At 51.5% G+C, this 24,198-nt stretch overlaps 1 protein-coding gene across 3 annotated transcripts; it reads left to right on the top strand.

Annotated features, from left to right (window-relative positions):
* The first annotated feature begins 1,173 nt into the window (after positions 1–1,173).
* Positions 1,174–15,871, top strand: HPCAL4 (hippocalcin like 4). Of its 3 annotated transcripts, none has more exons than XR_006278224.1 (5): positions 1,242–1,398; positions 10,421–10,590; positions 11,566–11,781; positions 12,967–13,576; positions 15,861–15,871. XR_006278224.1 is itself a non-coding variant. In XM_043505983.1 (5 exons), exons 3-5 carry the CDS (start codon positions 10,429–10,431, stop codon positions 13,162–13,164), a joined length of 576 nt encoding a protein of 191 aa, XP_043361918.1. In that variant the 5' UTR covers positions 1,249–1,398; positions 6,910–7,048; positions 10,421–10,428; the 3' UTR covers positions 13,165–15,305. The 3 variants fall into 3 exon arrangements, 2 of the variants coding, with proteins under 2 accessions (XP_038233656.1, XP_043361918.1); XM_043505983.1 differs by lacking the exon at positions 15,861–15,871 and adding an exon at positions 6,910–7,048 and having other exon boundaries at positions 1,249–1,398; positions 12,967–15,305; XM_038377728.2 differs by lacking the exon at positions 15,861–15,871 and having other exon boundaries at positions 1,174–1,398; positions 12,967–15,305.
* Positions 15,872–24,198: the final 8,327 nt, after the last annotated feature.

The following is a 24,198-nucleotide window of genomic DNA, read 5'->3' as shown; positions in this document are numbered from 1 at the left end:
TTTTTCCTAATGTCCAACCTAAACCGCCCTTGCCGCAATTTAAGCCCATTGCTTCTTGTCCTATCCTCAGAGGTTAAGAAGAACAATTTCTCTCCCTCCTCCTTGTAACAACCTTTTATGTACTTGACATAGTGCTGTCCACACCAGCATTTCTGTCGGTGACCCTTGTGTCGGTCAGCAGGGTGTGTGTGTTTTTTCACACCCTGAACGACAAAAGTTTTACTGACAAAAGTGCAAGGGTAGACATAGCCTTCGTCTTCTTATGCCGAGTGCCGGCTCTGCGCCAGAGGAAGGGAGGATGAGGGCTGTGCCAGCAAATAAGCAGGAGTTACGTTTATTGTTGCACATTCCCCACTAGACCCCTGGCCAGGACTCTGGGGCACCACCCCTGAGCCTCCATCGCAGGCTTTATGCTGAACCCAGTGCATGAGGGGACAGGCCTTTGGGCACATGGACAGCAATGATCAATGAAGTTCAGCCATCTATCGGGCTAGCAAGGCTCAGTGACTTGATATAAGGAGCTGCCTGTAAGTAGGGCCAAAGGTGGGCTCCGTGTCAGCCCCTCCTTGGATTATTTACTGCCATGTACCTGGACTGCAGGCCGAGGTGAGGGAAGCGCCGCGACTCACCAAGGCCAGGAGAGCGCCAAGGCGAGCAGATCGGACAGAATGTCGGCGCCCCCCCCCTCCCGGGGCAGAGCCGGGGAGACGCCTGCTCCCCCCTCTGCAGCACGGCAGCGCTTTGGGGCAGCCCTGGGTGGCATGGGATGTTGCAGTGGGGCGGGGTGGGGGGGGGTTGGGGAACAACTACCCGGGTGTGGTGTCGCTGGCAGGAACCAGCTGCAGAAGAGCCCCGGGGTGGGCTCGAAAGCTCGCCTCTCTCCCCCCAGAAGTTGGTCTAATGAAAAGTATCCCCCCAGCCCCCCCCCCTTGTCTCCCTATAATACCCTGCATCTCTCCCAGTCCCACCAGGCCCTTATCCGGGAGAAGACAGAGCACAGGCCACCCCCTGTTAAGCCGGGAGCAAACTCCCCCCCCTTCTCAGCGCCCCCCCCCCCCCCCAGCAAAGCGGGCACGGTTCAGCCCAGCAGACAGGCAGCCCGGGAGCATGTTCCGAGCCCCACCTGTAGCAGGCTCTGCTGACGGACACCCGCCTCTCCCAATCAGCCTGCCGGCGGAACCAATCCGGCGCCTCCCTTCTGAGCGGGGCGGGGCACATACTGATACAAGAGGGGAGGAGGAGCCGCCCGCCGGCAGATCAGGTGGGGGACAGCCGGGCTCTCCTGAGTGCATGGGCAGGAAGCGTCCCCCCGTCTCCTGAGACGCCGCACTGGGGCTGACCCCTCGCTGGGCCACAGAGACAACGGCAGCTTCACCTGCTTCCAAGCCCCCCTCCAAGGTAAGAGGCACCTGGGAGCGTGAGACATGCTCCTCTAGCCCTTGTGGGTTTGGGGGACCAAAGGGGGGTTTGCTAGAAATAACATGGAGGTTCAGCAATAGCTGCTGATCGCACGGTGTGTTGCAATTAAAGTGGCGGGTGGGGAGCTGTGGGTCTGCTCAGCCAGCTGGCCCTGTCGTGGGGCCTGCTCTGCTCACCCCACTCTTCTGACTCGGAGCCCCTTGCTGAGCGAGCTGTGTCTGGGGCACCGCAGGAGCTGGTCCCAGCCAGGTGTTGTACTTGTAGCATCTATTGCAAAGGGGGGGGGGGTGTGTCTGGTTCCTTGCCTAATGTGCCCTATAGGCTCCATCTCAGTTTGCCCCATGCTGGCATCAACCCAGAACTCTTGCTGCTCCTTCTGTAAAGTTTCCCACTGCTCTGGCAGTGGGTTTAGTGAGTGCAGCACCTGATCTAAAATCCCAGCATGGCTGGCAGCCATGGGGAGCCCTTCCTTTGGGAAATGGCAGATGGGCAGGAGGAGGAGTATGGGCTGGCTCTCAGGAGGGGTTGTTCTGCAATAAGCCCAGGGGAGCCTCCAAACCCAACCTCAGTCAAAGACCCTTAAGATCTTTGGAGAGACAGGTGCACAGACACCCCTCTCTACCCCCATCCCTTTGTTTGCCTCCCACTAGGACAGTGTTGAGCTGCAGATCCCAGCAGTGTGATTTTTACAAGTGGATGTGGGCTAGGGGGAGGTACTGTAAGGGTTGTTTTAATTTATGCTTTATTCTATGGGGGCAGTAAGGGGGTCATTCCTGCACATACACTAGCATTGTGTGCATGTGCTAGTTAGTTCCTCTATGTACCAAAGCTTTAGATTCTCTCCCCCAACCATAAAAGCAGCCATCTTGTCATTGCTGGTGGGAAAGCCCTGGCTTGGGAGGGGATCTCAATAAGAGGTATTGTAACTGGCCCATGTAAGTGGTGGCATTGCTATTCTGGAAGCCAGTGTCTCCAAAAAAGTCTCTGAAATCCAGAGCCCCATGTTTGGTCACAACAACAAGCCAGCTCCCCAGGGTTTCAACCCACCAGGGTACTTGCCACGGTTTTTTTGTTTTCCCTATTCCTCGCTGCCTGCAGCAAGTACCATGAGGAGCATGCAGGCAGCTGGTCACAGGGAGATTTGTTTCATCGAGATTATCTTTTCACCAATCTGAACTCTGGAGGCATGTGGGGTGGGTTCTCCTTATCTCGGAGAACCTTCAGAAAGTGCCATTGCATGACAGAACGAACAATGTAACACACGCTCCAGCTCGTGGAATGGAGGAGCCCTTTCCAAACTCAACCATGTGCCTGCATCTTTGGATTGCACACGGTGTAATGTGTGTGTCTAGGCACGCACAGTGCCAATGTGTGCACACGCACCAGGCAGACTGTCCCCACAATGGAACGTACATGGCACACAAACAATGTCTTGCATCAGTCTGTTGCTATGGTTTTTTAACTGTTTGTGCAGCAGCTTGAGTGGGGACACGATAAAAAATTCTACAGCTCCTTTCATCTTGCACAGTCCCACAGGCAACCATGAATGTCTCCAGTTAATCCCTTGTTCCAGTGATCAAGATGTAATTTCCTGCCTCTGGGGTTCACTCCCCTTCTCTGGACAAAATGGAATTATTCCAGCCTGGGATGCCCTTTTTATTCCCTGGCTCTTAAAATTACTCATGAAGCATGAACTAGATGGCATCAAATGGCAGCCTCAGAAATATGGCTTTACTGTCCCTTCTCTACACACTCCCATCTTGTGTGTACACCCACACTCACAGCACTTGTACACTCCCCTCTGTGCACACCATGGATATGAGTGCACAACTTGAACATACACATTCTTTGTGTATGTAACCTGGCTGTATATATTACATATACAGGTGTGTTGCACTCCTGACAGACCTATACATGAAATATCTTCCTGCCTGCCCAAATCCACAAGGCTGATCGCATGCTGCAATCTCCTGTCACCTCTTTCTGCTGCTCCGAGTGCTGGCTCAGCTCCTGCTGAATAGTGACCATGCAAATACCACCTGTACCCTGCAGCATTTCTCAAACAGGACTCACTGTTCTTATGCAAAGTGTACCCACTCCAGCTGACATGGGAACCTGCTGTGCATCTACTGGGAAGGATTGTCCTTCCTGTCTCTGCACACTAGAGGGAATCCCTCAAGCCCAGCCATCTCCCTTACTTTGAACCCACCTGCCCAGCAATTCTTCTGCCTTTGTTCATAGCAATGATTCTTGCACCAGGAAAATCCTGACTGCTTTAGGGGCAAGAGGGTTAATTCTCTCTCAGTAGCAGAGCTGCCTGTACCTAGAATCAATCCAGAACTTGTGGTGATCTGCAGAGGGACACGGTCCCACTAAACAGAAGGAAGGGGGAACTCCAGGAGACCATCTGAGTCCCACAATCAGAGGGGCTGGGGGGACAGAATAGCTGTATCTAAGGCCTTTCTCTGACATAATACATCTCTGCAGCAAGATGGAAAACGGAGAATTGCCATGCACCATGCAAGTCCAAGAGAATAACTCTTGTGCTTTGGCTTCCAGTGTCTAGCAAATACACTCGCACCACATCTTTCAGCCCACAGCATTCTGCAGGCGAAAACTGATTTACTGGCTGTAGCTTGAGATCCTGTCACTTGGCCGCTGAAATGCAGCCACTTCTGGGGTGGAGCACAGCTATTGTGAAACAGCATAATTGCACCACAGTTTAGAAGGAAAACTGAGACAGGTAAGCATCTTCCCATTTTGCAGATGGGGGAATTGGGAGGTATGGAGAGGTGATGTGACTTGCTCAACGCCACATGGCTAGAACTAGCACTGCAGTGTTCCTGGCTCCAGACTTGTGCTCTGGCCATTGCTCTCAATTAGCACTGCAGGAAGAACTAGAAGTAGGAAGAAAGGAATTGACCCAAGTCCAGTTTCAGCCAGGGCATGAGTTTAACACTGATCTCTTCACCCCTCCCCACATCTCCTTTCCACCCCAAGAAACATGGTCTTTAATAGTAACAAGGAATTGGAACTTTGTTTTGCAAACAGCATGTGAAAGGTGGCATCTCTCCCAGTAGCAGCACCAAGCTGGGATACATGACCAGTTTTGGCTTGGAAGAATCCTCAACAGCACATCCTGCACTCTGCTGTTCCTGGGAGATCTCCCATCCAAGTGGTACTGGCCCAGGCCAGTCCTGTTTAGCACGTGTGACACTGTTAGGTTTCCCAGATCCAGGTCTGCAGGCTCATTAGGCTTTCTGGAGAACAGATACACTCCCCATGGCAGTGGCTGTGACACACACACCACCCCTGCCCTCCCGTGAAATGGCACTGGACTCTGAGATTGTTATGCAGGTCTTTAGGAAGACAAGTCTGAGCATGCAGCAGGGACTCGCACATTTTCCTGCTTTGAACTTCTCAGGTTGAGTCTTGGCATAAGAGTGGGGTGGGGAGGGGGACACAGGGAGCTTCCCCTTGGCATGGACTCTTTTGTTCCCTCTGACACTGCTGATGGAGTGGCTGAGATCAAGAATTGCAGCATTTTGATCTCATTCATCAGGACCAAAGGATCTGCCCCTTTAAAATATGGGGGCAGGTAGCCCTGAAGCGAAAGGTGCAGACTGCTTTACATGAGGGACCCAAAGATCTCAAAAGCCAGATGCTCTACTTCAAGTCTCCAGGGACAAGCCCTGGTGAGGGATGTAGAGGGATCCTGATTTTGCTTTGACCTCCCAGTTGGGACCACTAGCCATGATTCTTCCCCTCCGCCCCTTCTTGCTCCAAAGAGAATGATTAATCTTGTGTGTTTTGGCTGAAGTGCAAAGGTCTGTGGAAGTAAAAGGCACAGGGGGAAGAGTTGGCTGGTAGCTTTGGGGATGCTGCTACTGTTGGCAACCATCTCTCACAGCGGAGCTGTCGCCATGGCAACCTCCTCAGCACCAGCTCCTATGTGTACCAGAGTAATGCGGAGATTATTTGTTTGTGCTCATGCTGAAGGGGGGCAGGGACAGACCTGGGGGAAGGGGAGTGAAGGGGGTGGCCTCCATCCCCTCGCAGCTGCGCCTTCCTATGCTTGCCTGGGCAGGGATGTCAGAGACCAGGAATTTGGGCAGTGTCTGCCCCAGTTGGGCCTGGAGACAGTCCAGTGGGGGGAGGGAGGGTGTAGAGGTGTGGTTTTGTTTTTTTGGGGTGGGGGAAGCTGCATTGACATGCCCTTCCATTGTGTGTATCTGGGAAGAGGCAAATGTGTTGCTTCTGCAGTGGATGAAGTTGCAGGAGGGGAGTCACTGAGGGAGCAGCCCCCCAAAAATCAGGAGGGGAAATAGACAGAAAAGACCCAAGCTAGGGCAAGGCCAGGTCCTTCATGATTATCCTCAGCTCCCATTGATGTCTGTGGCAGTCAAGGCACTTGGCTCAGGGATGCTGAGAAGGATTGAGTTGAGTGCCATTTGTGAGATTGGTTGCAGCTATTCTGGGGTGTGGCAGGGTGGGGGCCATCAGTTGCCAGGCTTGAAGGGGGTTGGGGGGGCTCCAGGAAAGCAAAGCTTGGAATCTCTAAACAGGGGTTCTTGAAATGTCCAAACTCTGCTTGGAGATCCTTCTGCTTTGTCTAAGCCAAATGCCCATTGCTGAGCAAGAGCTCCAAGGATGTGATATCGTTCTAGCCCATTTATGCAGTAAAGATCAAGAGCGGGGCACCAGGCAGGATACGAACCCAAAACTCCACCTGCAGAGTGGGGAGAGCAGTAACTGGGTGGCTTGGTGCATTTAGGCCCTGAGGGAGAGCTGCTCTTCTCCTCCCCCCCCCCCCCCCCGAGGAGATGAGGGAATCTGCATCATATGGTGTCATGACTGGGTCCCTACCTGTCACTAACCCACATCTCATTTCAACCAGCAACTCTCTGGGATTGGCTCTGAGCTTGAAGATGAAATGTCCGTAGCAAGCACACAGTTGCTGGTGTTCTGCCTTCTGTTACCAGATGGTGCCATAGAGTCCCATAATAAAATCCCTTCTCTTCAGACACCGCCCCCCCACCCAACTCAACCCCTGGCCCACATGCATTGGAGCAAAATCCACCTCTGCTGAGAAACCTGCTGAGGTTCAAGGGGTGATTCCAAGACAAGGGCTGGGTAGAGCTTGCGCTCTTCCAGGAGCCTGCTTCTCCCCCTCCAGCTGTTCTGCACCATGCAAAGCAGAGTGAGTGGGTTGAGCTAGGCAGCAGTTGATGTGAGATAGTGGGTGAACTTGGCCGAGTGTAATTGGGAGGTGGTCCTCTTATTCAGCAATGGGGCAACCCCTGTACCATACTGGGGGGACATCAGAAATCAAAGGACCCAGTGACATCACTCCCAGGCCCTGACCTCTCTGAAGGTTAAACTAGCAGATCTAGACTCCTACGTTTGTCTCCAATTACTCAACACCGAGAATCACTGGAGGAGAACACTGCAGCAGGGGACTAGATTCCTGACACACCTTCTCTTGTGCAGGGTGGGATGGTCCCTCCGCCAGCCAGCTCCACTTATAGGGCGAGTGCTCTTCCTGCATGCCTGACTGCACTGTATCCAGGACACAGAAATTAACTTCCATACCAAGAGACTAGACAACTGGCCTGTGATCCCAAACAAGGTTGGCTCCGCCTCTGATCTTCACTTGAATCAATGGCAAAACTTCTGATTGCACTGGGGCATTTATCAGCTCATTCACTTCTGTAGACAGTTGCAGGTTTCAAGACTTGGGCTTGGAAATGCCAATGGCACAGAGAAGCAGGAAAGAGTTTAGCTGCTGAGGTCTGCTAGGAAGGAGCATCCTCTTTTTGTGAGCATTTTGAGACTTGTCTCTAGCTTATCTTGGGGCAAGGAACAAGATGTCCTGGGAAACCCAGGACAGTACAGGAAGAGGCAGGCATAGAGGGGGAAGCTGGCTGGGGAGACAGAGGAGTGCCATAGCAGATGTCTGTAAATCACTTGCACTTAAAGTGCCATATTTTGGAAGATGCACCAAACTGAGATCTGGGCTTGTCCGTTCTGGTCTGTCTCCTGGTGAATTTAAACATCTAATTTTTTTGAGCATACAAGGTAACACCAGTGTCCTCCTGGCCAACCATCTGCCATTCGATTAGACTGCAAATAATGACCCAGGCTGTGTGGGAGCAGTTGCTGAAAGCTGTGCAGATTCTTTCTTTGCCTAGGAAGTCCCTGACTAGCCAGTATTTAGCTTCTCTGTAGTGCTGTGGGAGAGCCTGGGGATGGAAGGAGCTGCCTGAAAGCACATGCTATTTTATAAAGGGCTGACTGAAAGGAACACAGAAAGGTGAATGTCGGAGCTGCCCCAACACACCTTTGAAATCCTGACCTCCACAATACTGCAGCCTAGTGTAACACACTTGCTAAACGGTGTCACCCTCTGCTGGTTGGTGCATGAGGGATGAAGGCTTACTACTGCTACTTGTTCATAGATTTACTCCCTTTTTGCTCAAGTATGCATCCGATGAAGTGAGCTGTAGCTCACGAAAGCTGATGCTCAAATGTTAGTCTCTAAGGCACCACAAGTACTCCTTTTCTTTTTGCTTTAGAATTGAAAGTCTTGGGCTGTGCCTTGGGACCTATGTCTGAGGTGGTTGTGCTAGGAATGACCTCTCTGGCGCACCTGTACCCTCTCCTTTGCTCCCTAGAAAACCGCCCACAGGGGGGTTAGTACCCCTGGCTGGAATTCATTAGACACAGGTTCCCCACTCAGGAATTCATCAAGCAGTAAATACTTTGACCTTCTATTGCACCTCTAATATAAGAATCTCAAAGCATTTTCCAGGCACTCATTAAGACTAACAGTGCTTCTCTTGGAGAGGTATAACAGCTGTTCTATAGATGGGGAAACTGAGGCACGAAGGCTGACCTGTGACTTGCCTGAGCTTGGAGAGCAATGCAGAGTCATGAATAGAAGTCAGAAATCCTGCCTCCCTGCTTTGACTACAGCAAACAGCACCAGATTATTATCTATGGCTACTTGGATATTTTGCTGCAGCTCTCTGTTTCCCCGAGTCCTTCCCTCTGGATCTAGTCTATTGACACTTGCTTCAGGAGGAAAAAGCAGCCAGCCTTATGTGGAGAAGGAGGGTGTGTTCTGGGTGGGGAGATGTCTCAAATTCCTCCCTAGGTCAGTGCTGGCAACACCATTATCTGGAATTCTTTAGATGTGGCCCAAGTGCACACTTTTTCAGACTAAAAGGTGGGTTGGTCTGGCTGAGCAACATAATGGGGGGGAGAGCTCAGGATTGCCAACCCCAAACATTCAAAAATCACATTTTTGTCTTTTAAACAAAAAAAAAAACCACATGACTTTTCTCTAGTTTATTTTTGGTGTTGGGCTTCTGTTTCTTTGCCTTCTTGGTTCCGAGCTTCTTGGGCTAAATTTATGTGACACTTTTCTTCAAGCTCTCCCTCTGCATCCATGAGGGCTAAAAATGTACTTTTAAAAAACGTAAAAAGCAGAGATCCTTCTGTATGCGCAGGACTGCAGGCACCAGGGCTTCAAATTCAACCTCAAATATCAGGAGTCTCACAGTAAACCCAAAAGAGTAGTGTGCAAGGTCACACTGTTGCCGACTCCATCCTGAATGGGAACCTCACAGGTGAGACTGTTCCAAGAACATCCTCTTCTCCCTCCTTGCCTTGTCCTGCCTCAAAGTTGGGGGTGACACCACCCCCAGAACACTGACAAGGGCTCCCCTGGACTCTGCCCCACCCCTTTCATTTTCTCTAGGAATACTAATTTATTTAACCCTTCATAGCACAGACCACCAAATGCTCTGACTTCACAGCTTTGGCTCGCTCCTTCTTTTGAAGCCTTTTTATGGAAAGACCCCCCCCTTTGCTGCTGCAGCTACCACCAGCCACCCCTCCCCTGCTCCTGCTCCCCCCCATAGGCATTCTGGCCTTGCCCCAGCACTGGGGGAAAGCTGGCTTTCTTGGCCAAGAGACCTTCTAGCACTGTTAAAACCAACAGTGTTGGATGATTGCTGGAGGCTTCCTTACTGGGCAGATCTGATGCCTTCCTGACTCCAGAGGTGTGTGCCAGAGCGCATGGCATTAAGGTGCCCTGCTCTCTTCCAGCTAGAGGGAGGGTGTTCTTGCCACATGGTGGCCGGTTTTGCCCTCAACAGCCATGGGGAAGAGGAAAAGGGTCCCCAGCAGCAAGACATGTCCTCAAAATTCCACCCAGTCGTGTTGCTTTCGGGGGCCTGTGAAATCATCATCCTCAGAAAAGCTCTGAACAAGAAGATTCTTAATGTCCTTGTGACTCCAGCAGGAGTCAAATATTGTGAGCCTCTCAGCTGCTCCTAAAGCCTATCTTGCGCTGTGGCAGGTGCCATGAGACAGTCACTGGGTGCTGAGGTTTTACTGGCCATGAGGGCAGGCACCAATGACTGGCGGGTGAGATGTTGGCCAAGGTCTCATGGTGTCTAGACAAGACTTAGTGAGTGAGATCGGATGGCACTTCTGGGATCAGCTGTCTAGCCTCTCCTCTGTAGGAGCCAGGGTGGCCCTAGTCACAAAACCAGCAACACTTGTAGTAGCATAAGGCCCAAAGAGGCATGGTTAGTATGGAAACATCCAAGCTGCAAACAACCCCACCGAGCGGTGGGGAGGGCAGGCAGATCTTCTCAGGGCTTTGATCTGTGTGAGAGGTGGCTTGTGAGTCGCATTCATCAGTCACTGGCTTTTCCAGTAGTTTCTCCTCTGAAACATTGGCAATATTGATACTTGATGCTTCCAGGACCTTTGACAATGCCAGTGCTCTGTACCAAGCTTAACTTGCAAACCCTCCCATACACATCCATGAGGCTGGTCAGCATGACAACCCTCACTTTGCAGAGAGGGAACAGGAATGAAGAGACATGTCAGTGGCAGAGTTGGGAAGGGAGCCCAAGAATGCCAGTCTCAGCCCTCTCCCCAACACAGTCAGCACTTCAGCATCTAAGAACTGTGCTGATCTTTCCAGAGTCCGTGATGGGAAAACACAACAGTAAGCTGGCCCCCGAGATGCTGGATGACCTGGTGAGAAGCACAGAGTTCAGTGAGCAAGAGCTAAAGCAGTGGTACAAGGGCTTCCTGAAGGACTGTCCCACTGGCATCCTCAACCTGGATGAATTCCAGCAGCTCTACATCAAGGTACAGGGGAGGGAAGAAGATGGTCAGTGTTGGGTGGATAGGGGAAGGCGGTGAGTAAGCTGCCAGGAGACATGGGGCTAAGGCTGTTTAAAAGGCTGTGTTTGGTAACTAGCTGAGACCACTAACTAACCTGGGTGACAGCAAAGCAAACAGTAGTGTTAGACCAACTAGAGGTCCAGAGCACCACTGAACTGCCCCTTCACTGCTAGTGCTGTCTGGGCCCTGACCTCTGAGTTTTATGGTTAGGATGAAATTGGGACTTGCTGCTGGTCATGGCTGGCTCAGCAGAGCCTGAGGGATGGATTGTTGTTGCAAAGATCTAGTCTCTCCCTCTGCTAGCAGGATCCTGGGCTGGAGCCACAGAACCCCTGACTGTGCTCTAAGCTACAGAATATTTGATTGTTCCAAGTCCAGTCAGAGCAAGATCATAACTCCTTGCCCCTAAAACTTCTTTGCTACCCTCTATCTGCAGGCTGAGACATGCCCTGAATTCATTTCCTGAAGTATGTGATTGCCCAGGTGTCTTTCCACACCCCTTTCTCTACAGTGATAAAAAGTGGCCATATTTAGAATTCAGATTCCCTTAAAATTTAGATAAGCCTCTTACCATAGTGGCATACATCCGATTAAGTCAGCTGTAGCTCACAAAAGCTTATGCTCAAATTTTAGTCTCTAAGGTGTCACAAGTACTCCAGTTCTTTTTGCAGATACAGACTAAAACAGTTGCTACTCAAACTTACCATAGTGATGGGGGCTAAAGAAGTCCTCAAGTTCTTGGTTTGGCCAGGCCTTCACAGATTTGTGCCTAGAATCAAATAGGTCCAAATCTTACTCCTTCCCCCCAGCTATTATCTCTCTCTACTAGAAATACAGATTCTGTATATGTCTCTAAGCAGCAACAAATCCCATATGTTCCCTTGCACTGCAGGTCCTCTATCTCTCTAGATCTTTTACTAGCCTCTTCTCGCCCTGCAGTTTTTCCCATATGGAGATGCTTCCAAGTTTGCTCAGCACGCCTTCCGCACATTTGATAAGAACAGTGATGGGACGATCGACTTCCGGGAGTTCATCTGTGCCCTGTCGGTCACCTCCAGGGGAAGCTTTGAGCAGAAGCTGAACTGGGCCTTTGAGATGTATGACCTAGATGGAGACGGGAAGATAACCCGCTTGGAGATGCTAGAAATAATTGAGGTATTGGAATGCACTGGCCTCTCTGTCTCTGAAGACAGTGGGGTAAAAGACACTGCAGTGGGCTCATTCTGATCATTTGCCCCAGCACTGATGGGAGGCTGGAGAGCAGGACCAAGCAACTAGAATAGAAGCCCCTTCAAAAAATTGCAGCTCATGAGTGTTCAAACTCAAAAGCAACTCCAGTATGCCCTGAACTGTAGGTAATAAACACTCCTGGGCCCCTAGTGATAAATCCATATTCCCCAGAGCATTAGCCCTCCCCTCCAGGCTGCTCTGACCTTCCTACATCCCTCCCAAGAACAGTCCCCATACTCTGGCAATGAATGCCCTGCTTCAGGTGCAGACTGGGCCCTGAAGGCATGCCAGGCCAGATCTGCCAGTGTTAACTGCAGCTCTGTGCTGATCAGACTGGTACCAGGTGACATCAGCAGACCATTTGGCCCACAATCACTCACCCACCAGTCTCTTCTCCCCTGCTGCCATATGTCTACACTGCAGACTAGGGTCTAACTTTTGGCAAAGGTAGATCTACCTGCACTAGCACACTACAAAATAGCTCTGTAACCATGGCTATATGGGTGGTGGTACAGGGTTGCCACCTGATACCATCACACCTGTCCCCAGTATGTACTTGCATGACATGTATATAATTTTAAAGCGCACTAGCTCAGTTCAAGCTAATGTGGGTGTAGCTACTCAAGCTGGAAGTTACCCATGGCTGCAGGTGCAGCCATAGACATAGCCAGGGGGGTGTCCCTACACTGCAGTCAGTAAGGTGTGACTGCAGCATGTGTCCACCCACCTGCGCTAGATCAAAACTAGCTCAAGGAACAGCAGCAGTGAAGCTGCAGCAGCATGGGTGGGGGCCATTCAAGTAGGTGGGCAGGCAGGGCTTCAGGTGAAGGGGTGGTTTGTAGCACAGGTAGGCCTAGCCTTTAATCCAGTTAGCATGGCTGTGGAGGCATGGGTTTGCAATCCAATACAAGCCCATGCCTCCCTGTGCCATGCTATTGTTACTCTTGCTAGCTGGATTAAAGCTAGCATAGGTACTCCTGTCTGTGCTCCAACCACCCTTCACTTGCTGTGTGGACCTACTCAGCCCTGCCCCTGCTAGCATGGTGTTACTGCTGTGCAGAAGGGGCCCTCTTCACTTCACCCCTCTTCCCTCTGTCCTTCATGCCTCAGGCTATTTACAAGATGGTGGGGACAGTCATCATGATGAGAATGAACCAGGATGGGTTGACACCCCAGCAGCGGGTTGACAAGATCTTCACCAAGATGGACAAGGACAAGGATGACCAGATCACCCTGGAGGAGTTCAAGGAAGCTGCCAAGAGCGACCCCTCTATTGTCCTCCTCCTGCAGTGCGACATGCAGAAATAGCCTTTCCCCGCAGATTCCAGCTGGACTGCCCAAGGCCGCGTGCCCCAGCATACTGGTTACCGCCCTCCCCAGAACCTTGCACCCAGCCCCTGCTTCCCAGAGCTGTGCACTCAGCTGCCTGGGGCAGAGTTTGTTCTGCTTGCAGCCTTCTACTTTCTCACCTACATTCCACTCCCCGAGCCCCCCACCCCCCGAAGGGACTGCCTGAGCCACATTAGAACCCCCCAAACAATCCCTCTCCACAAAAATCTCTGGAGTGTGTTCAACCCCACAGCCCATCCCCTATTGATCCATCCTGGGATCACGCTGCCAGGAGCTCACTGCTCTTTCCCCACCTAGCCCCCAATACCAGTTTAAGCCTCCTCAGTATTTAAATTTCTCCCCACCCCACTCCAGAGCCCTGAAGTAGACTGTTCACCCCATAACCAACATCAAGCCTTCTGGCTCCCCCAAAATGCTGCTTTTATCCCTAGTTCCAGTTCCTACAGCCCCCACTGGGCTATCCTGTCAGGGATTATTTGAAACCAGCAAATTTCTCCCCCACCCCCTTGAACCTGATTCCTGGTGATGCCCCAAACTAGACTGTTGTAGTGCCCCTTGCTGCCAGTCCTGACCGTCTCTTCTCTCCCACATGACATACCCAGTCCATGGAGCCCCAAATTGAACTAGCCAGAACTGGGCCCTGACAGAATAGCTCCCAAGCTCAGTGCCCTGGGCCCCAATCCTTAGCCTCACAATAGAGTTGCTGTCCTGCAGTCTCCTCCTCCTCTCCAGCAGCCATCTTTTGGCCTCTCCTTTCGCTTCAGCCAGCATGGGTTGCAGGGCTCCCATAGATGAGGCACTTGCAGCATTGTGAGACATTTAGAAATAACAGATTTCTGCTGCTTCTTTCCATATGGTCTAGCTGTAAAATCCCAGAATGCTGCGTTCTGTCTGGCTAACAAGTGGCATCGCAGAGCCAGCAGCTTTTGGGTTCAAATGCATTTTCATGCACCCCTCCATCTCGAAATTAATCTGTATTTAAACTGCCCCCTCTGTTCCCCAGGCCAACCAGAAATCAAAGCAACCATTGAATTCAGGCATTCTCAGTGGGCTACGGAAGGAGCTATTGATACGGTATGCTCCTGTCAAAGGCAGCCCTGAAATCAAGCCATTGCTCATCTAATCTCAAGGGTCCCTTTTCCTGTTGCCCTGGCATGTTGGGGCTGGTCCCGTGTTCAAATTGCTCTTGGGTCCGAGGGAGGCCAGAGCTGAGTAGACATCTCACTGTTCACATGAACACACACTACAAATGTTAGTGCAGGTTCGTGGAAGCAAATTCCTTGTGATTTGGGTGGGGTGGGCTTGTCATTAATGGTAAGTACAGGCTTTAGACCTCTGCTGTGGGTGGAATACAGAGATTCTGCCCACTGGTAGCATTGCTAGAGGTGGGTATCTTCTTCCTTAATCTCCTCAGGTCAGGAAGAGTCTTAGGCCAGTCTAGCTTAGTTGGAAGAGACTGACTCGATTTTTCTGTTTTTGAGTCCTGGGTGTTGCTTCTGCTCCCAAGCACAGCAGGGGGGGAGGGACAACCCACAGTGCAGGCCAGAGTGCCAGGCATTGCTCAGCACTTGCATGACCTTTGCAGCTGGGTGGCGGTGTTGCCTCTCAGCAGCAGCATCCCATCTGGAGAGGGTATAAAGTGAGGGGGAAGATAGAAGGGGCTGTCTGAAGCTGGGGGACAACAGCACAGGTGTGATGGGGTGAATTGTGATGAGTCTCTTCTCCAGGGAGAAGATCTCCACAGGCAGGGGGTTGGTGGTGGAGGGCAGAGACACAGTGGCAGGTTGTGGGAGTGACCTGGGGAACAGCTGACTAGCTGGAATCAGGTAGTGGTGGTCTCCAAAAGGACCTATCCAGCCAGAGGGTTGCACCAGGCATGCTGTGCTTCACAGAGTAGGTTTGAGGGCCTGGGAGTGATTTAATGAGACCTTTTTAACTGCATCTCCCCTCCTCAGCCTTTCTCCAACCCCAGGACAGTTGTTTGTTCACAGATGTGTATCTAGTCTGCTCATTGTGGTTTTGATTATTGTAATAACTGTTAGGAAGCCGTGGAGTGGTTTATATATTTTTTTAACTGAAAAATAAAATGTGTCCCACAAGGGTTTCCACAGCGCAGTTATTGGTAATGCCAGGGCAGCGTAACCACCTGCTGCAATAATCACCAATGTCCACTTGGTTTCCCCTGTGGCTCTCTCAGTGGTTGACAAAATTCCAACCACTGCACTGGCTCCAGCCTGTTGCCCATTCCTGCCACGGGCCGTTCCACCTGGAGTGAGGCTGATGAAGGATCTGTGGAAAGGGCCAGCCCCAGGATGTTACGTGACTCCTCCTAGAATCCTTGCTGGGCTCTTCTAGCCCCCGGGGAGCTGCAGCCAGCTACAGGCATGAGGTGAGGAAATAACTGAGGTGAGACTTCTTACCTTCCACCAAGGGAGGGAGGTGGGCAGCGAGAGATTTCTTGCTAGACACCCCCTGCCAGCTCCCCAAAACTCATCTAATGGGGCAGGGGGAGAGGAGGTGGGGGGGGGGGAGAACCACACAACACACCATGATCAGCATCTGCTGACTTGGGTCACAGGGCTCCTCGGATACCCTGAGGACCTGCACATCCTGGCCTGGGAATAACACTGAGCTCGCCCCACCCTGTGAGCAAGGTCCATGGCAGCTGAGTGAAGGGGGAAACAGTCTCTCTTGCCTCAGGCAACCTCACCCAGTTGGTTGGTTTTTTGGTGTTCCATATGTGGGTACCCTGAATGTGGGGGTTGAAATGCTCCCTGAAAACTCTGGTAAAAATTCACCCTCCCCAAGGCTCCAGCGTTTTCTCTGTCCCCACCAAAGCAGCATCCTGGCTTTGCTTGGCTGTGGATGAACCTGATTTCCACTCTCTGGCAGAGTCCTGCCTGCTACAAAGCCAAATGTAGGGCCAGATCCTGCCCCTTGCTCTATGTGCACAGTGGGCATAGAGCCTATTCCCCAAAGGGGATGTCTATAAAAACACACTGCACTGAGGGTCAGAGCTCAGGGCCATTTACACAGGCTCAGGCTTTGGGGCTCTACATTGCAGTGTAGACATTTTTGAGCTTGGGCTGGAGTCTGGGCTCTGAGGCCCATCCCGGGGGGGGGGGTCCTAGAGTCCAGGCCCAAGCCCAAATGTCTACATGGCAATGTTTAGCCCCAAGAACCTGAGCCCCGTGACCTCCAGCCTTTGCTGTGCTGGCCCATGGGTCCTTTATAGCTGTGTACTTCTCCCTAAAGAGACTTTTGGGGCACTAGCTGCTTCAGGGCATGCTCCTGAGAGGCCTGATCCCCTGAGCAGGGGGAGTGCACCTAGCCCCAAGGGCCCCTCAGGCCCTACTGTAATCAACATGATTAACAATTAAGGGCTGGGCTGTAGCCAAAGAACCCAAAATTCATAGAGCCACTACTCAAGCCCTCAGGGTGGGGAGGTGAGGTGGGTGCAGGGGCTGTTAACATCACTGTAGCTCTGGGTTGCTGTGCATCTCTGCAGATGCTGGGGGGGGGGGGGTGGAGTGCCTGGACAGGGTAGGAATTCATATTCCATAGCTTACCCCTGTGCAAAGCCCATTCTGTCAGCCCTTCTGAAGGGGGGGAAGGATGTGTAGAACCTGGAGCTGCTTGGTTCTGGCTCAGGGCAGTTGCCCCAGCTGGAGTGGAAGCACCAGTTTCTTGGCCAGTTGCAGGGGGCTGGTGGCCCAGCCTGGAGCTCTTGTGGAACAATGCCTAGGGTTCCCCTTAGCCTGCTTTCCTGCAGAGCTCACTAGAGCAGAGTGTCCGGGAGAGGGATAGTGATGGCCCAAAGGCCACTTGGTCACCTATTAAATTCCTGAAAGGAAAAATGAGCAGAGCATCTGAGACACGGGGAGGGAATAAACTTTTAAAATAAGGTCTCTGAGCTTTTGAATGGAATGCAGACTGTGCCTTGCTGTAGCACCATTGCCTCAGTCATATAGTCTGTTCTTGATGTTTTAATTGTATGAAGTGAAACACAGAGCGTGGGAGTTGCCTAAAACCAGAGCATGAATCAGTGGCAGAGCTGGGCCTAGAACCCACCACTTGATCAGCATTTCCTCTGCATGTCACCTCTGCTCTGCTCCCATTTGTGTGAGCACTGCTGGTAGAACTGTCCCAGAGCTGCACCTTGATTATGTATAGACCATTATTAATGCTGGATATTGCCTTAGCTCCCAGAGGCACCCACACTTCACAGCACCAAGAGCTCTCCTGGCAGCTTGCAACCCCCACCCCTCCCGAGTGTCACCCACATGTTCATATGCCATGTTCACAACGGGTACAGCTTGTACCAAATTATCACAAAGTTGTTTATATGATTAAAGTCAGCACCTGGGCTCAGCTTTGCACTGCTCCATCACCCAAAAAGGAAGCTGTGTAGGTCTGGAATGTGATGCAAGCTCTAGGTTATCCTGAGCAAACCATGCAAGCAGCCCTTGGACTGTACTTGCCCCTGGCTCTTGCTTTTTCTATTAATCAACAAGGAATCCCCTTCCCAAGCTGAAGATCCTAGAAAATGAGGAGATGCAATAACAAGCCTGGAGCCCTGTGTGAAAATTCTTGCATTTTGTATTTGTTCTTCCCAGCTTGCTCTGTGTGAGCAGTGATAGGACCAGACATGTCCCTAAATCCCTTGTTCTGAGGGGATGGTGCAGCATCCTCCAGCTGGGAGATATTTTGATGACCTCTTATAACCAGTTAGTCCAAGAAGCCAGGGTACCGGTACCACTACCACCTCCATATTTTGTTTCAGATGCCAGGGTCTTCTTACGTAGCAAAGACTTAGGCAGATGTAGTTCCTCCACTCATGTATACCCCCTGGCACAATAGCGGAGACAGAGAGCCTAAGAGTAGTCGTTGGCTTGGTTCCCTGAGATGATTATTACAGTAAAGCCTAGGGACCACCTGAGGATGGAGTCCCATTGTGTTTGTAGAGTACCTAGCACAGGGTGAGAGCGCCCCTGCCCTCAAGCTTTTACAGTCTGATGTGGGTCCAGGCCTGTACCTTGACTTCCCATGCCCTATCCCTCTCCCAGTCAATTTCTCTGTGTAGACAATCCCTGAAACAGCTATTCCAGAATAGCTCCCTGTGTAGACACTCTACACTGGAGAAAAAAAAAGTCACTTGATTCTGGAATAATTAGTGTTCCAAAGCAGAGTAATCATTGTGGAATAAAATCCCCTTTATTCAGGGATAGAGAGCATCCACGCAAGGAGCTACTGCAAGTTGCCTATTCCCCAGTAGCTATTTGGGTCAGTTTTCCCATGTGGCCAAATGCAGGTGCGGTTCCAGTTTGCTATGGCTTTAGCTCCTGCCTCTTCACCCCGCCTCAGTGGCGCTCCAGCCATGCACACGGCTCGAGGGAGCCGGCAGGGATAAGGAACCGCAACGGTGTCGTGCAGAGGAGAACCTGGCTTGTTTTCCAGTCCTGGCCTTGCTCCTTTCACTGACTTTCCCTGTAAAAGAAGGGCCGGGGCAAAGGGTCCCTGCTGCCCACCCCCAAAACTGGGTGCGAATTACTTTAGAGGAGGGAGGGAATGTAATTCTTATGGGAGACAGCAGTTGTCTATTATAAAGGGGGAGTGGCGACCACAACAGGCAAGGTCAAATGAAGGGCAAGCAGACGTGCACTCCTACGTTTCTGGTCACAAGGAATTGATGATGGATGCCGATGTGATCGGAGACAGGGCTGACTGCAGCCCAAGACACCACTGAAGGGCCCATGCTGCTCTGCTCATTTTGCTCAGCAGTTATAACAGATCCAAGACTGCCAAAGGAGCCCCAGCAGGTTGCCACTAGTGTGGGGCTAGCAAGACCTGGCTCAAAATATCTACCAAAGGGGATGACTGAGCTGTTGGGAGTGGTGGAAGCCTCACCCCCGCCTCTGGGAGGTAGGTGAGTATCAGCCCCATTTCACACATGACAAAACGGAGGCCCAGAGAGGTTAACGGCCTTGCCTGAGGTGAAGCAGGGAGTCAGTGGCAGAGCTGGGATGCAACCCCCCCCCCAGCAGCCCTGATTCCCTGCTCTAACCACTTAACGGTGCTTTCTTCCTGAAAGAAAACACAAACCCGCAGCAAGGACCGAAGGCGCCGGGGGCAAACGCACTGAGCCTTCTGATGGGACCGGCATGTTTTAATACCCCCCGCTCCCGTGGAAGGAACCCCTCTGTCGTTTGCTGCTCAGTCACAGGACCTGCGCGTGGGGCTCTCGTTCCACTAGAGGGTAGTGGAACACCCGGGCACAGAGGGAGCTTTGAGACCCGCTGCCAGGCAGCTGCAGCCCACTCCTCTCAGGCTGGGCCAGCTTCTCGCTGGGTCATTCCCTTTCGCTCTCCTCCGCCTCCGGTTTTTAGCTTGCAATGAATTTAGGGCTCATGGGAGTTGTCAGACAGACAGCTCTGGGGCCAGAGACGGTGCCAGTCTCGTCGTCATCTTCCCCCCCACAAGGCAAGAAGGGCCTCAGCACGGGCGTTCTGCTGAGCTTGCTAGGAGTGGGCTGGTTGTCCTTGGGCCCCTGGGAACTGGATGGAGACCCAGCAAATTCATCTCCCATGGGGGCTATTAGCCTTCCACTGTACGGTACCAGCAATCAGTCATTGCTAACCTGGGCTGGAGAACAGTGCTCTTGTATGTACAGCACCTAGCACAGCAGGGCCCAGACTCTACCTGGGACTCCTAGGCACGGCTATGCTATAAATAGCTATGAGTGGGGGTGGGGGAAGACTCCATTGCTCATTGGTGAGCCATCCCCATGCTCTGCAGTCCCCCCCCCTTTTTTCCCCTCCTTCTTTTCAGTCTCCTTCCCTTGGCTGCCTCATTCTTCCTTCTGTTTTGATCTCTTCTTTCCCACATTCCCACACACCCCCATCACATACTTGTTAAGATAACGGCTGAGCCCCAGTTGCTAGGGAACTCTTGTTGTATTAGCATTTTAAAAGACTTTTAATTTTTTTTTTAAAAAAGGGTCCTGGCATGTCTTCAGCAGCAAAGTGCCCACAGGGTTCCCCGCAGTGCGGGTGCTCAGCCACGCTTTGAGGCGCTGAGGCAGGATGACTTGGCAAACCCCACTCTCCCTTGACTGCCGCTGTCCTTTCTCACTCAGTTCCAACAGCGTGTGCGGGGCTGGGCGACAAAGGGCCTGATCCTGAGAGGGGCTGAGGATCCGCGGCTGCTGTAGGCCATAGAAGTGCTCGGTGCTTGGCGCGGGTCAGACCCAAAGAGAGTCGCTGCCCTGGGGTGTGTACAGTCTAAAAAGAGAGACAGCCAAACCTGGGCTACAGTGGTATTTTTCAGGAACTCTCCAGTTATTGCACTGGCAGTAGCGCAGCTGGCCACCCTAGTGTAGATGGGGCTCGGGCGCCTTTCCCACCGTCACCTAGATGTGAGTTAGATCAGTTGTTTTTCAAGCTGTGAGGCGTGAACCCTGGGGATCTGCACACTATGCCTAAGATTTCCAAAGGGGGCCGCACCTCCATCTGAAATTTTTTAGGGGTCTGCAAAGGACAATCACTGAGTTAGACAATACACGGGTAAAAACACCTGTGCTCCCCCAGGTGGAGCTGCACCACAGCTAGGTCAACGGCGGGCGACTGCTCTAAAACCGTAGCATAGACAAGCTAAACAGTTGATGTAACTGAGGGGACAGCCCCAGAGCAATACCCAAAGCCATGGGGGTGGGGAGCTTGCCTTCTGCTCAGGGAACTTGCCACGTCACTTCCCAGGCTCAGGGGACCCCAAATGGAGGTGACAAAGACTAGCCTGGCTACGGAGACATCCACTGTGATCATGCTCTGCTTTCTGGGCCGGTGCTGCTCTAAACAGGCTGCTTGCAGGTCACGGTGGGTCCCCTCGCCCGGCCAGTTGTCTGGGTCACGGGTGGGCTGCAGTTATAAAAGCTTTGGGCACAAATACAGGTCGGGGATGGGGTCAGGGGAACTTGAAGGCTTTGCCCCAACAAAATAGTCTCCTGAGCGTAGCGGGGGATGAGGTCAGTTGGATGGGGTTGCCTTGAACTTTCCATGCATGTGTAGCTCTGCAAGTGTCTGGGGAAGGAGAAACTGTACAAATCACACAACCGTATTATTCTGTGTGCAAGCCCCAGACCTTGATCCTGGTAACGAGCCAGAGATGCTATTAGAAAGAGAAGTAACTTAAGCCTTGGCCTGGAATAGCTGGATCTGTTCCAGGAGGGACGGTGAAGTAGCTTCTTCTCTCAGTGGCCACCCTCCCGCTCCTGCACCGATGTAGTTGCTGTGTATGGAGACTAGCAAAGCACTTCCTGGGGTCCTTTGTCAAGGGCAAACTGTTATCAAACACACAGAGAGGATTTCCAAGCAGTTCAGGATGAACACAGCACGGGAGCCAGCTCTGAAGCCAGTGATGTTCTCCAGCAGCACCCTGTGCAGCACCATTGTCTCCAGCCTTAGGTGCCGGTTAGAACATGAGATGCAACAGTGTCTTGGGTTTTGTCCATTCCCTGGTGCTTCTAGATAACAATAAGAGAGCAGGCACCTGCTGGTCTGATTAGCCCCTGGGCAATCAGCTCTGAAAAATAACCCTTAATTGCTAGATGAAATATTGTGCAAAACACATATCTAAGGACCTTGTTGCATCTCACAGGCAGAAACGGTGAGTCCTGGTGCTAGGACAGTGCCCCATTCTAAGGGAAGAGGATGGGATCCTTGACAACAGTCCCTTGCTACACTCAAAGTCCATGAGTGGGAGTCCTGACTAAAATTCCTCATGGCTGCCAAAGTGTAAATAGGCCAACGCCCTCAGGGCCCTGTCAGAGACAAATACGATTCACCCAGCATGGCGCCGCCCATGGGGTCGGGGGCCTTATCCTCTGGGTCCATTTGTCACCATAGCCCATTTTGCCTGATCCAGTAGCAGGTTGCTGTGTGGTGGGGTGTTGTCTTCATCCTCGTGCCTTCCTGCCAGGGTTGTGCTTTGTGTTGTTTAGTTGCCATCCCTAATGGATGGGCCCTGATTCTGTATTTGGTTTGAGTTCTACACGTTTCACTGTGATGAGGCTGCTGGGCCATCCAGGTGTCCCTAACAGCCTGGTTTGTTGGTTTTGATCTGTTCTTGCCAGTGACTCATATACTGTTGATTCACAGGTCTTGATCTAGCACCTTGAGGATCATTTAGTTTAGGGGGAGGTTGTTGGCTCCCTTGGTCTGAAGTGGAGCTGGGCAGAAAATGGGATTTCTGTCCTGTGGAAAATTCTGACCTTTTGAAATTTTTGTCCTAAATCTGGACAAAAGGTTGAACTATTCACAGAAGGAAAGAATCGGAAGCATTTTGATTTGGAAACCTTGAAATGACTGTTGAAATGAAATGTTACAGCATAATATAGATTGTTATATATTATATAAATAGAATGCCGATCCAATCATAAATAGTTTAAACGCGGACGTTGAAATGAAACACACCACTTTGATTCTAACAAATTTATTTGAGCATAAGCTTTCGTGAGCTCCAGCTCTCTTCATCGGATGCATGCTCAAATAAATTTGTTAGTCTCTAAGGTGCCACAGGTACTCCTTTTCTTTTTGCGAATACAGACTAACACGGCTGCTACTCTGCAAACTGTCACTTTGATTCTGAAACTTTTCTAACGGTTCGCCAAAGTCAACGGGGCCTGGGAAATGTTTTGATTTCAGGAAAACAGCATTTTCCGATGGAAAACTTCAGTCTGAATTTTTTTGACCTGCTCTAGTCTGAAGGTTCAGCTCAGCGGAGCCTTTGCAGTGACCTTCTCCCGGGACGGGTTAGGGTGTGGATCAGTTCCAGGTTTTGCAGTAAAGGGGCTTTTGCCATTTCAGATAAGGTTGGAACAGAAGCTGCTTTCCTTTATCGTGTGTTCAGCGAGAGGGGGGTCAGCTCCTGCTGCTCTGCAGCCCAGATTCAGGGGGTTCTGGGCTTTGCATTTAGGGGAAAAGGTTTCCTTTTACAGTTTGTCCCAAATGGTGTTTTTAGCAGTTACAGTTGGGCCTCTGACTTCACTCAGATGGGCTGGGTTACACAAATGAATCCACTTGGGAGATGATTTATTAGCTAATGAATAAGATTAATAATTCCATTCACTAATGCACAGCAATGGTCCCCCCTGCAGGGACTCGGAGGAAGAGTGGGTGAATCCTGCTGAGTGCACTGCAGTGTCTCCATCTCAGGCTGCCAAACCATGGATCTGTTTGTCCCCGAGGAGCCTGCTGGAGAATGATAGACTTACGCCATTCCCACCAGGGTTTCAAGTCTCCCTGACATTTACCCAGCACCAGCTTTGCATCAACTACTCTGGGTGATATACAATCCTTTGCAATCCACCAGCAGGACTAAACCTGTCATTTATCAGTTTATCAAAAGGTGGGCAGGTCTCCATCACTGCCAAGAACTCCATCATTCTCCCTGGCCCCCAGCTTCATGATGTGGGGTTCCTCTCTGGTGCCCCCAGACAGACCCTTGCCAAATTCCAGTTTCCTGCCTCATCCATCCTCTAGATTCCAACCTTTCCTCTCTCCACCCCTTATGCCTTGACTAGCACAACCTGCCCACATCTCACCTCCCCAAAATGTCACTGCTTAGCTCATCTTCCTCTCCCAGGGCTCCAACCTTGGCAGTCCTCGCACCAGCACCCTCTCTTCTGCAGCACCCAATGGAAACTCCTCCTCTCTTCCAGGGCTTTGCAAAACTCCACCCTAAGTGGTTAGGGCCATATCCCAGCACTTGGCAGACTCAGGTGCAATTCCTAGCTCTGCCACAGATGTCCTGTGTGACCATGGGCAAGTCACTTACCCTCTCTGGGTCTCAGTTCCCCGTCTGCACATCAGGGATAACTCTCCTGCTCACAGGGGTTGTGCGAAGATAAATACATTAAAGATTGTGAAGCACTGGGGGAACGACTGACGACAAGCACTATACTGAGTTAGGTTTTATTATTACCATTTCATCCCTCCA

The sequence above is a fragment of the Dermochelys coriacea genome, chromosome 19 (genome assembly GCF_009764565.3).
Source record: "Dermochelys coriacea isolate rDerCor1 chromosome 19, rDerCor1.pri.v4, whole genome shotgun sequence".
In the NCBI taxonomy this organism is placed as follows: domain Eukaryota; kingdom Metazoa; phylum Chordata; order Testudines; family Dermochelyidae; genus Dermochelys; species Dermochelys coriacea.
Note: the sequence above shows the minus strand (reverse complement) of the source record. Positions and strands in the feature narration are given on the sequence as shown.

Coding starts and splice junctions, on each gene's coding strand:
- HPCAL4 (XM_038377728.2), top strand. CDS start 10,429: ATGGGAAAACACAACAGTAAGCTGGCCCCCGAGATGCTGGATGACCTG. Junction 10,591..11,565: donor TCCAGCAGCTCTACATCAAG/GTACAGGGGAGG, acceptor CTCGCCCTGCAG/TTTTTCCCATATGGAGATGC. Junction 11,782..12,966: donor AGATGCTAGAAATAATTGAG/GTATTGGAATGC, acceptor TTCATGCCTCAG/GCTATTTACAAGATGGTGGG.